This window comes from Colius striatus, chromosome 1, assembly GCF_028858725.1.
Source record: "Colius striatus isolate bColStr4 chromosome 1, bColStr4.1.hap1, whole genome shotgun sequence".
NCBI lineage: Eukaryota > Metazoa > Chordata > Aves > Coliiformes > Coliidae > Colius > Colius striatus.
Window position 1 is genome coordinate 60964165 of NC_084759.1, and position 13763 is coordinate 60977927.

Consider the following 13763-nt stretch of genomic DNA (forward strand, 5'->3'; position numbering starts at 1 on the left):
CTTAAACTTTGAGGCACACTGTCTTTATTGTAATTTTTTTACACTGCCTTTTCCATGTCTTTCGCTTCCTTTATTACCTAGGTGTCTTCAGATATCCTCCTCCTCAGGCAGCAAAAGAAGAGAAAGCAATAAGCCACATCAAGATTAAAAAAATTAACATGTTAAGCACTTGTATTCAGAGCTGTTGACAAAACAATTAGCAAAAATATCATGTCCCCATCTTCTGCTTCCTCTTGATGAGAATAATTGCTGTATGGGGATACAGAACTCAGTCAAGCAGGCAAGTAATTTTCTTCTGGAAAGAAATAGCTCTTTTGAGGTCTAAACCCAAATAATTTGCTTTAAAGTTTACCAGCATGATATTCATATATTTACAGATTAGTACAGCAGAAATGAGAAGTTATTAACTTGACCATAGGCTGGACTTGCTTTTAATTAGTTTGATGAATGACGGCAAGGTACTATTATTATTGGAGATTTAAATTGAATTTTTCATGAATCATGAGGCAGCTTATAAACCTTTCTTACTGAGATACAGCCTTGTCAGCTTACTCAAATGATTTCTTCTGGCCTCTTTGAAATAGAAATCATTAATTTATTTATTTTTAAATTGTTCCTGAATGCTGGCTAGAAAACTCATGTACAACTGACCAGTGGCCTGTTGGATCAGATCAAGCTGCAAAGTTCCAAATAGCTTCCAAACCTACCATCCCTTCAACTCAAAATATGAAACTAAAAATAGCTAAGTTGGAAGAGTTTGTCTTTGAAAAGTGTCAGTAGGAAACAAAACAAAAATTAAAAATGATGTGTTCTGACACATCAATTCATCATGTCTTCCAGGATAATATTTCTGCTTTTGATTTTTTTTTATTTCACATTCATAGAATCATAGAATCATAGAATGGTAGAGGTTGGAAGGGACCTCCAAAGATCATCTAGTCCAACCCCCCTGCAGAAGCAGGGTCACCTAGATCAGGTCACACAGGAACATGTCCAGGCAGGTCTTGAAGACCTCCAAGGAAGGAGACTCCATACCCTCCCTGGGCAGCCTGTGCCAGGGCTCCCTCACCTGAACAGTGAAATAGTTTTTTCTTATGTTCAAGTGGAACTTTTAGTGTTCCAGCTTCATCCCATTACCCCTTGTCCTGTTGCTAGCTACTATAGAAAAAAGGGATGTCCCAACCTCCTGACACCCACCCTTTAGATATTTATAAATGTTAATAAGATCTGTTAATAAGAACTCTTAACATTGTTAATATTTTTCATGTTATCTTTTTAACACACTGTTTTTGGCACATCCAAAATGTACAGTAAAAAAACATCCTAAAAATCATGTTTTCTGAACAGCTGTCCCCAGATTGATTCCAGTATCACTCATGAACAGCAAGGGTACATGTTTGTGTGGATATATATTCACTTTGAATTAAACAGGAGATTATTTTTCTTGGAGTTGCTCAGAAAACATGAGCCAAAGATGAAGCCTGCACTGGCAAGGAGATTTATAGAGCAGAATACCAGGGCATTTCTCATGAACTACAGCAAGACCACACAAGAAGAAAAATTAAGTCTTAGAGATCTTCTAGGGAAGAAAAGCTAATGAACTGACATTTGCTCTTCTGACTCGGGCCTAAGACAGTAAGGAAAGGGAGCTCTTCTTTAGAAACAGAGCTCTAACCAAAGAACTGGCCCAGATGAAGTTAGTAGTAAACATCTTTGAGATGAGATCTGTGAATATGAAGTTCATAAGTGATGAAGTGTGATGAAGTCCTGGGACTGCTGAATCCCCAATGACCCTCCTCATAGGCATGGTCATCCCTGTCAGCCCTGATGAAACCTAATCACATGAATTTTTCTAGGAAGAAGAACTGTCCTCATATGAACTGGCTGTTGTTCCCAGCACTTGGTCTTCTCCTTGGGCTCTCAAAATAGTAACTGTTTGGCTGTATTCTCAAGCAATAAAAGCAAAATCTTTCATGTTTAAGAGATAACAACAGAGGAGGGAAAACAGAGGGAAAATATTGCATAAGCCCTAAATGTACAGGATCAGCACATGACAAAGGGAGAAGGAAGTGAAGGAGTGCAGTGATGCAGAGGTGCTGTGATGCTGCTGTGGCGTGACACTCACTCCCCGTTCCTGGCAGGGAGATACCCTCCCAGCCTAATGAAACTCGGTGCAGACCCAGGCAGGCCTCCAGTGTGGGAGGCACAGCCTCACACTCTGATCCATGTGACTGACTAGACAGGGCTAGGTCTCTCCTCAAGAAGATGAGACAAAGAGAAATTTTCAAGCAGCTCCAACAAGCTTATCTTGCCAAGCTGAATGTGCCCTTCCTATTTTTCAACTCACTGCAGTAGGCAAATGAACAAGGAATGAGAATTGTGTTGGCAGCTATGAAATGTGGAGAGGATTCCCAGAAAAGCAGAGATGGGACAGTGTGGGGCTGCTGTAGGTCCTTTTGTATTCCAGTTACAGGTCTCTTTCCTCTGCCCTGGGATAGGACCTGCCACCCGTCCCTGACCATCCCAGGACCAGGGCTGCTGGGAAGTAGCCTGGCTGTAATCCAGAGCAGTATTCAGATGCCCTCTCTTCGGAAAGAGGCGTGGAAGCAAGACATGTAGCCATGGCCACTGTCACTAAAGAACAAGGCCGCACACCAGGCCCAGCTTTCCTAAGCAGCCATAGCTGCTGCAGGGCATTAAGCGGAGTGTCAGCAGCAAAGTAAAAATCCAGCTCTTGTTTATTTTTGCTGTACTGCTCAGACACAGCACTGATCATCCTTCTTTTTCGCTTAGGAAGAGGAGAATGGCCCTGGAAAATATTCCAGCCCTCAGGCAACACCTAGCACTTCACATAAGCAAACATGCTCTTTACCTCGCTTCTATCTTAAGTAAATATTTCCCAAGAATGTTGTCAACTCTACTCTGATGCCATTAATCGATTTCCATTAAATGAGAGGACTGTTTATGTTCCAGAGAAAACATTGCAGATTAGCTCCTCAAGCCCTAATCATTATTAATAAATACAACATGGATCAGCGCAGTGCCTCGTCCAACTGGTACAACGTGCGCAGGCCACGTGGGTCTCACAGTAAAGACAGAGAGAAACAGTGCAGGGTGTTTCTTGCTGGTTAATTAGTGTCTCCAAGCAGATCCAGCCAGAAGTGCAGAGCTTAATTTGGTGATGGAAAAATGGGAAGACAGATGTCAGTGATTTGACCATTCTCCAAAGCACTGAAAGGCCATATCATCACTACCAATTCAAGGTGAATATCACATCACTACTCTCTGCACATAGGGCTATGTGGCCAAGTTAGTGCACATGGATGCAGTGTCCCAGCATTTACGTTTCTCATGAAAAAGGCAAGTTAGATGAAAAATTAAGGCCTGGGGCAGCAGCCTGTGTAATCAGCTTAGCCTTTGCACAGGTCAAGAGAGCACACTTCAAAACCAAGCTCCCCACTTGTGTGAAAAGGGCACATTGCAGAATTTGCATGTGTCCTTCTGCTCTACTCACCAGGCTGCCATGGATCTTTTTCTGTTTCCATGACTCGCCGGCCCCTCCTCTGGCTCCAAGCATTTGAAGCTGAGCTCTTTGGCCAAACAGTCCTTGCTGAAATGTCAATATACTACCGGGACACTGGCTCACAGGGTACATCATGGTGTTCAGGCAGTGCGTGGCTTGCTTTCTGCATTCTGCATTCTTCATTCTGCTACTGATTCCTCTTTCTCTGGATGCAGGTATGTCATAGGATATGGCTGTAATTATGTTTGCTGGCAATGGATCTCACTCCTGTTACTCAGAAGTAATTTTCGTTGCAAGTTTTGAGCTCTGTGGCATGTTTGTCCTCCCTCTGGTTGTGCCTGTGAGTTACTCTATGGCTCTTGTTTGTTCTCAGTGATGGCGTCCACACGTTTGTTTTGCCAACTAAGGGAAAGCACCTCTAGACTGCTAAATGAATCTGTTATCTCGCTGCACAGACAGCAGGCAAACCATCAGCTGTCTGCCCAATACGTGAAAGAAAGAACTTGGATTTATTGTTATTTCCCAATGAACTGTGGTGTTTTTCAAAGCGAAGTATCAATAGTCTGTCATTCAGCTAATGAGAAACTGAAGAGGTGAGGATCCACCCTGTGTCAGCAGCAGTAGAAGGCAGCGAGGTGGTAGCACTTTGGTGGCTCCTGTGTCTGAAAATCAGCTCCCAAATTAATAAGGCAGACCCAGTGCTGCCAGATTCCCAGTTAGCCATTGACTGTGCCTCCTGCACTGCAGTGAACAAAGCTGGAAAACTATGTAGCAAAGTCAAAAGCGTTCCAATGTAAATGAGTGGAGAAGGCTGAACTGAAAGAGGGAGGTTATCCCCAGGCACGCTCATTTGTCAGACTGTGCCACTGATTCATGTGCCACAAATCTGCCGAGTAAGGTTAATTAAAAGCCTTTAAAGAAAGCCATATTAAAGGCATGTAGCCTAACTTTGAAATCACAGCAGAGAGACCCAGTTGATATTTCTATAATGAGCAAATTATGTTTATGAGGCACTCTGGGATAAATTCGATGCATACCACAGAACATTTTTTTCTTCAAGTAACTTTGAAATACAGGAGGAAATTGACATTATTTTCATGTAATACAGCAAATGTTCTGATTAGACACAAATGTTTAGTGATACCTCACCAGAGTGGAAAAACCCTCTCAGTGTTTACATTTGTGTGTAGGTTGGTGAGGACACACATGAGTCTTGTCCTTCAGCAACCACTTCAAGGCTTCAGCAGGTAGGAGATAACTCCCACTCTCTCAGGGGACAAGTAGTGGAGAATGTCCTGTGGGGAAAGGCAGGTGATACACATCAGCCTCAATCCCCACATCTACACATAATTCCAGGTGAAACAGCTAAAAGTGATGAAATGTCATTGTCATGAACTTCCAGAATCCCTTACTGACATGGAAGGGGAAAAAAATGCAAAATGACTTATTTCAAGACTTGCTCTGTGGGACTTCTTGTTCCTTTGTCCTGAATTACACTGAGGGGGGCATAGTTGTGTGATATGCCTGTATCTTGAAGCTGAGGAGCAGGTCAGCATGGTGACAACAATATCAGCTTTTTCAATGTGCACTCCTGCCACTTTCAAGTTGACGTAGCTCTATGGAAGCAAGTTCTGCTGACGTCTACTATCAAACCTGTGTAGTCAGTGTCTCTTCAAAGTGCAGCAGAAATGTGCAGGGAGACCTTTGTGGCTGTGGTCTATGATCCTGGCAGCAATTAGGAGCCATGCACAGGCTTCACTAGGAAATGCAAACAGCACGGTGCAGCCTTCCTACATACCATAACATAGCCTTTTTTACAGAAGAAAACTAAAGATAAATATATTAAAGCAGCGGGGTGTAAATTGTGGTCCTACTAGTGGTGGGCTAAGTCCTTCCAAAGATCCAAAGAGTGCAGGGGTGTGAGATAACTTGTCTGTGGGTGAAGGGGTGACTGTCGTCCACCTACTGAATGACTTAGTGTAGCAGGTACAGAAAAATCAGGTGTCACCATATATGTTGTTGCTAGATAAAGTGATACAGGCTTCTCAGCTGATAGAAACTGTGCTGTGCATGTTGAGGCCCACTATGTGACATGTGTTGGTGCCTCAGGATGTACAGTGCTGTGTAATGTGCCATCTTCTCTGAAGCTCTGAGCTCTGTAAAATTAATCATAGAATCGTAGAATGGTAGGGGTTGGAAGGGACCTCCAAAGATCATCTAGTCCAACCCCCCTGCAGAAACAGGTTCACCTAGATCAGGTCACATAGGAACATGTCCAGGCGGGTCTTGAAGACCTCCAAGGAAGGAGACTCCACACCCTCCCTGGGCAGCCTGTGCCAGGGCTCCCTCACCTGAACAGTGAAATAGTTTTTTTTCTTATGTTTAAGTGGAACTTTTTGTGTTCCAGCTTCATTCCATTACCCCTTGTCCTGTTGCTAGCTACTATGTGCTGCCACTTGGGAAGCAAGGCAGAGAAAGGAGGCTGTTTCACATTTGCCCATTTCTTTTCTAAAGTGTCTCAGAAGCAGCTTGGGAAGCAGAAAAGCTTTCAGGGGATATGGTCCCCCCATCCCCTCTGGAGAGCACAGCTGTATGACAAACAGAATGTGCTGCTGTTTTTCAGTCTTTCTAAAGCAGGAAGAGGCAAACAACATTTTGCAAAGGCAAAGACGAGCCAACAGCTTCTTCGAAGAAATAAAACTGGGGTCACTAGAGCGAGAATGTATGGAAGAAACGTGTTCCTTCGAGGAAGCGAGAGAGGTTTACCGTGATGACGAAAGGACAGTAAGTAACATGGGCTTGGGTGAGCACTCACTGCCAGTTGGATTCCTCCTACTCAAGAGCCTGCTTTGACACACTAAACTGTGAGAGAAAAAAAAAAGCAACACTTTATGTCCTGCTGTTTGCATCTTTCCCTTATATTTATAGGGGGACTCACAGCAGCCATGATTTGCAGAAAGATACATTGCGTGGGCCACACCAGACAGTGACGATATAGGGGGAAGTGGATACTCTCTAAGTCATCTACCTGACCCCCCCAGTAATTCCTGGCCTGACAATACCTTCAATTATTGTATTGTGCAACATCTGTTTCAGTCAATCCCATTTCAGCTATACAGAGATTTTTGATGGATAATATATTTGTACATGCTGCACAGTGCTCTCCTCTCTTGGTATATGAAAATAGTGTGGAAAGTAGAAAATAATGTGGAATATTTCATGGACATCAACTGTCATAAATTATAAAGGCAAAAGGGGCAACACTATGTCTGTCTGTAAACTTTTCTGTGCTACAAGGGCCATGGGACTTAACCTGCATTAATTTTCCTTTAATTAAATCTCACATCTTTTTCTTCCAGAGAGAGTTCTGGAACATCTATTCTGGTATGATCGTTTGGGATGTTCGAACAGCTCTGAACACACTTGCACCTCTGCAGCTCTTCATGTGAGCCAGGCTGACACTGCATGTTTTTACAGACCCCAACCAGTGCAACCCTAACCCCTGTCAGAATGGTGGCAGCTGTGACGACCAGTTTCAGGATTATGTTTGCCGCTGTCCCGTTGAATATGAGGGAAAAAGCTGTGAAAAAGGTCAGCGCTGGCATAGCTCAGCGAAACAAAAATGCCATTATTAATTCAAATGCAAGACATTGAGAAAAGCAGTAGCAAACATTATCGTTCTGCATCATTCCAGTCATGACAGCTACTGCTCATACTGACTGCAGTGTTGTGTGATCACAGAATCATAGAATGGTAGGGGTTGGAAAGGAGCCCTGCTAAAGCAGGTTCACCTCAATTAGGTCACACGGGAATGTGTCCAGGTGGGTTTGGACACCTCCAGAGAAGGAGACTCCACAACCTTTCTGGGCAGCCTGTAAGGGGGCTCCCTCACCCTCACAGGAAATAAGTTTCTCCTCATGTTCAAGTGGAAATCCCTGTGTTCCAGCTTGTGCCCATTACCCCTTGTCCTAGTGATGGAACTAACAGCTGGCAGTCAGGCACTGCAAGGCAGCAAGATAATTATTATCAGCTTTTTGATGACAAACTGAGGGAGCTGGGGATCTTTAGCTTGGAAAAGAAGAGACTGAGGGTTGATCTCATTAATGTCTACAAATATGTAAAGGGTGGGTGTCAGGAGGATGGAGCCAGGCTGTTCTCAGTGATGCCCAATGACAGGACAAGAGGCAATGGGTATAACCTGGAACATAACAGGTTCCAAAGAAACATAAGGAAAAACCTCTTCACTATGAGAGTGAAGAAGCACTGGAACAGGCTGCCCAGATGGGTTGTGGAGTCTCCTTTCACCATCTCTCTGGATAACCTGGATTTCTGGACATCCAGGCCTACCTAGCTTTTGCCAAACAGAAGGTACTTTCAATGCAGTCGCTGTAGGCAAATCACAGAACTCTGCTCCTCTGCTTTGCTTCCCTGTCAATATTTCAAGTGGCAATGGACTCATGTTAAGCACCAAAATCCACCACTGGAAAACTAAATAGCCTTTTTCTGGCTTTAGCTGTAGCTGACAAGCTGAAGTGTATCTATGACAATGGCGGCTGTGAGCAGTACTGTCATGACGAGCGGTCTCGGGAACGACTGTGCTTCTGTGCGGACGACTACACTTTGGCGAGTGATGGCGTGTCCTGCATTCCCCAAGGTAAGATACTACCAGTCTGAGCCGAAGTCTAAGCCAGTTCTGGAAGAAAAGTGTGCACACATCATTTTCAATGTGTACACATCAGGAGATGCAAAGTGTAACCCTTAGCCACTAGCTCCCTACCTCTTCTTCAAGGGCAGAGCCTGGAGCAGTACATTTGGGCTTCTAGTGGAAGTTTAGATACCCCAGAAAAGTGAGCAGGGAGCCCTTTGGACCTCTCCTTCCTGGGCCCAGAAGTCTACTCCTTCAGGATGCTGGAAATTGGAGTTTTGGACATTCCATATGCTAGGAGCGAGGAGGGAGATGAGCCCCTGTCTCCTCCTTGAGGAGTGCTCCTGCAGTGGAGACAAGCTCAGGGCCAGATGGCCTAAATAAAGCAGAGCAGCAGGTACCCAGGGATTTGGGGTCAGGCTGATGAGTTTTTGGTGAGTGGAAGAGCTGTGGGCTTCACAAGACCTTTTTGGTTTTAACTTACACCCATGGTGGGAAAATATTTTGGGAGCAGCGTTGTTTTACTGTTAAACCTTCAATGTGAAATTGTGACTATGGATTTTATTACCATGTTTATTTGAGCACAGAAGCTGAGAGGAAGAGGTCTATTTAAACCAAAGAAAAACAGGTTTTATCTCTTTTTTCCTATTTGGTAGGACTAATATACCTTTGATATTCTTCTAGACACTCTGCCTAGATATTTCTCTTGCTCATCTGACGAGGTAAATGTCAATTGGGACTAGGGTAGCACAAGTTAATTGTTTTTCCAACATAATCTGGCACCTGACTCTATTGCAGATGCCTATTCAAATTACTTGCTTAGAGGGGAAAACGAGACCCCTGGGGATATGAACATAACAGACAGAACTGCGGGAAGCATGCAAAATAATTCTGAGGGGTGATGCCCCCTACACACACCTCAATAGAGCACTCATGCAGAGAACTGATAATGACAACCCAGCTCTCAACAACAGCAATTTCATTAGGAAAAGGAAAAAAAAAAGTCCACTAATGTGCTTATCCCTTATTAACAGATTCTGCAATATCACGTGATGGGGAAGCTGCTTTTGTTAAAAGCTGAGAACAAAGAACTCAATATCCCCCACAGGCTTTGCAGCGAGTCTTCCCCTGTGAGGAAGATGCAGTTGTTGCTCTTTGCTTCTTGGGGACCAAAACAGCCGTAGGGATGACCATGTACTGCAAGGGGACAAAACTGTAACTGCCAGACTGATGGTCCCTTCACCCTCCTTCTGTCACCTCTCACCATGGCCCTTTCCAATGCCCAAATTCATGTTGCCCTGCATGCAGTTTTAGAGAGAAGGGGTTTGTGTTCCATCTGCCCTGATCTTTCAGCAGCTGCCACCAAAGAGCCAGTCTCCTTTCACCTTAACTTGCCCATGCCTGTAAAAGCTTGATGCTGTTTTCATATCAGCTGAAGTAACATTCAGGCTATTCCAGATCCATGGAGATATCGGCTTCAACTCAGCATGGACTGTAGGGCCTTGGTTCCCAAAGTGGTAGAAAGAGAGTATTCCTCCTCACAGCATTACCACAGTGTGTCTGCTGGATGGAAAAGACAGTATGTTCAGTTACAGCAAGGCCATGTGGCGCACAAAAGCCCCAAAAGGCAGACCTTCTTCTTCTCTCAAGGAAAACTGTTGGATGAAGAATGTACTGAAAACAACCAAGGCTCAGTCCTCAAGGTTTGATTCAAGTGATTGTCCCCCTGTACTCAACACTGGTGAGGCTGCACCTCGAGTACTATGTTCAGTTTTAGACTCCTCCCTACAAGAAAGAAATAGAGGTGCTCAAGTGTGTCCAGAGATGGGCAACAAAGCTGGTGAAGGGTCTGGAGAACAAGTCTTATAGGGAACAGATGAGGGAACTGGGAGTGTTTAGTCTGTAGAATAGGAGGCTGAGGGGAGATATGATCACTACAACTGCCTGAAAAGAAGTTGAAGTGAGGTGGGGGTTGGGCTCTTCTCCCCAGTAATGAATGATGGGACGAGGGGAAATGGGCTCAAGTTGTGCCAGGAGAAATTTAGATTGGAGATGAGGAAGAACTTTTTCACTGAGAGGGTTGTTAGACATTGGAACAGGCCACTCAGGAAGGTAGTGGAGTCCTCATCCCTAGAAATATTTAAAAGACACGTAGATGAGGTGCTGAGAGAAATGATTTAGTGGTTGACTTGGCACTGTGAGATTAGTGGTTGGACTCAGTGATCTTAAATGTCTTTTCCAACTGAAATGATTCTGATTCTCTTCTTGCCAATCTTCGCATGATTGCTCAGGCTAAAAACACACCTTAGACTGCTCTGGACTCCAGCAAACTAGGCACAGTCTGCCAGGAGGCCTACCAGAAGATATAGCATCTGCTCCTAAGAGATCTTCATGTCCACCCAAACAAGGGATAGCAAGCTGCTCACCCCATGCTTGAGCCTGTGTCATGCCATGGATGCTGTGCACTTGGTGCAACTGAGTTAAAGTCAGCAGAGTTACTGAAAATATGTAGACTACAAAGCTTGACAGAGTCAATTCTGGTCTCCAGCCTGCAGCTTACAGCGTTGTGTTGGTGTGTCTCTTAAGCAGGTATATTGTTTGCAAATTTCTGTGGTAGGTGAATATATGCCAATGACAAGGTACAGGCCTGAACTCTGTTTGTAAAAACATTCTGACTGTTTCCAAACAAAGACTACTTACCCGATGAGCTGTTTCCAGACTAGAAATCAGTTTTCCAGATAACACAGCTTCACTGAAGACCTTACACATTTCACTGTGAATTCAGTGCAATGAAATCACACTTGCTGCATTTTGTTGGGTTTTTTTCTTTTTTTTTTTTTCTTTCTTTTCCTTTTCTTGTTCTTTTTCAGTAAAATACCCATGTGGAAAAATACCAGTGCTGGCCAAAAAAAATGCAACTGCACGAGGGAGAATAGTGGGTGGCTTAATCTGTCCTCCTGGTGAATGTCCATGGCAAGTGAGTCTTCAGAAACCTTTCATTGCCCTTTTGGGTTTTTTCCTTACAAAACCACTATCCTAAACTCTTATGTTAAAAATCCACAATCTCTGATGTTAAAAAAACCCATTAAAAGTGCCGGGTCTGGATAACCAAATTCCCTCTTCGTCCATAGTCATTCACCTGTTTCAGTCATGCATCTCAGCCTTGTTCTGGAATGCCTGCTTTCACAGGCATAGTAATACCACCTGACTTCTATCTTTCTCTGTCTCCTGACTCTTAACCTTACTGCCAGAAAGGATTTTAGTTGCAGCTTGCGGGGATAGCTTCTTAGCCATCATAGGCAGTGTCCATATTACAGGATGGAGACAACATCAGGGGGAAGACTTCTCCTAAAATCTCCACGCAGTTGGCGCAGTGCTCTCAAATCAAGTGACAGAAAGAAACCACATGAACCTGATGCTGCTGAGGTTCAGGCCAAGCACCTTTGACATGAGACATAAATGTTCTTTATGTTGGCAGGCCCTCATAATACAGAACAGGAAAGAAAAGTGTGGTGGGTCCTTGCTCTCCCCAGAATGGGTGGTCACCGCAGCGCACTGCTTGGAGTATACTCATCGGAAAGAGCTTCGGGTGAGACTAGGTAGGTATCTTCCCCTCCTGATGTTACTGAGCTGTGGTTGTGGTGGCAGCTTCTCATCCTGCCAAACCAGAGTGAAAGACAAAATATGTAGGCTTTGGTGCTATAAGGGAGCTGTCCTTGAGAGGTGTCACTCTAGAAACCCTCAGACTTCTGAGGAATCAAGGAGCTGCCTGACATGACCTGTGATTAAAAACTTTTCCAGGGGAACACAGGATACACTACGACGACAAAACTGAGCAGGAAAGTGGAGTTGCCAGGATAATCATCCATGAAGGATACACGAATGGACAAGTCAATAACGACATTGCCCTCCTGTACCTGGAAACACCCGTGAATCTCACTGACTACGTGGTGCCAATATGTTTGCCTGAAAAACGGTTTGCAGTGTATGAACTATCCTCCATCAAGTTCTCCACAGTGAGCGGATGGGGACGCCTGCTAGATGGAGGTGCCACCTCTTCCGTCCTGATGAGAGTTGATTTGCCGCGTGTAAAGACACAAGAATGTGAAAAGGAGACCGATTTAAATATTACGGAAAATATGTTTTGTGCAGGGGATCTGGCCGGCGTTAAAGACTCCTGCAAGGGAGACAGTGGGGGACCTCATGCTACAAAGTACAAGAACACTTGGTTTCTGACCGGGATTGTCAGCTGGGGAAAGCGCTGTGCCACTAAAGGCAGCTATGGGGTTTACACAAGGGTATCCAAATACATCGACTGGTTGAAGAAGCACATGGATTAAGGTCATTGAACCAGAGAGTTTCCAGATTGTGTTATTGCCCCCTTCACCACCACCCCCCCCCACCATCCCTCTATCCTATTTTCCTGTTGAAGCATTCCTTACCTTAGATATGTGATACATGTGATACCCACACCAATACCAATGATTTGAAACGAGCCCAATGCCTATTTGAATACATAAAATAACTTCCCATCCATACTGTTTGTAAACTTGCATGTCTTGTCAAGAGAGCACAGAATGGGCCAGAACAAATTTGACTCCGAGTCCCTCTCGTTCTGCATCTGCTTCTGCTAAGGGGCAGAGCTAGATGCTGAGAGAAAGACTGTCAGCAACACATCAAGCATACCATAATCCTTCTTCCAGCAAACTTCTGGTAATCAGTGATGTACAGACTTCCTGAGCCAGAAGTTGCATTACACTAAATAGTCATGAATGAACCTGTTGTCCATAACTGTGTGCAATCTCTTCTGTACACATTTATGCTTCTGGCTTTCACAACTTCCTATGCTGATGAGACCTATAATATAATGATGCAAGAGCAGAAGAAATAGAAAAAGTGTTTTGTTTGGCTTAAGTTAAAGTAACTTCCTCTAACAGTTGCAGTGGCAGCGAATAGATTTGAGGGGGAGAAACTGTTTAGAGAGTCTCCAGGACAAGAAAGCTGAGAAAAGGTTAATTCCACATTTACAGATCTACTACAAAAAGTTCACATTAGTCTTCTTGCATCAATCATTATTGCAGTAAGGCAATAGCAATATTTAAGTGCAAGATTTAACCCTATATTTATGAGTGGTGAAGGATACCACTGATTTAATCTTATCTTGGCCTTGGTATTATGCTCATTGATACAGAGGAGGGCGAATGAAAGGGAACATTGGTTTCATTTCTTATCTAGTATAATGTAAATTACACTCTCTGTCCTGAGATCTAAAACCAGACTGGGATCATTATCTGTCCATCTGCAAAACACTGGCCAAAGACCATTCTCTAAAGTTTTAATGCATAAATGGTAGAGCCTGAAGCACTCCAAAAACACCATCGACTACACCATTAAAAATTTTACCTTCTAGTCTATGCATGAAAACAGTGAAAAGATGAGGGAGATAAAACTAACCAGATTAGAAAACAGTTTAAGTATCTTATGCAAAGCTTAGACTTTGGATTCATTCAAATCATACTGACCATCAGCTCAATCAGCAAGTAGGACACTTACAATTGACCATAATCTATTATTAGGGGGAAATATTGACATTAT

The 13763-nt window shown here is 43.8% G+C and overlaps 1 protein-coding gene across 1 annotated transcript; it reads left to right on the plus strand.

Annotated features, from left to right (window-relative positions):
* The first annotated feature begins 3656 nt into the window (after positions 1-3656).
* Positions 3657-12508, plus strand: LOC104557028 (coagulation factor VII). Its single transcript, XM_010201111.1, has 8 exons — positions 3657-3738; positions 6147-6307; positions 6883-6907; positions 7001-7114; positions 8037-8177; positions 11039-11145; positions 11647-11767; positions 11970-12508. Exons 1-8 carry the CDS (start codon positions 3657-3659, stop codon positions 12506-12508), a joined length of 1290 nt encoding a protein of 429 aa, XP_010199413.1.
* The last annotated feature ends 1255 nt before the right edge of the window (positions 12509-13763 follow it).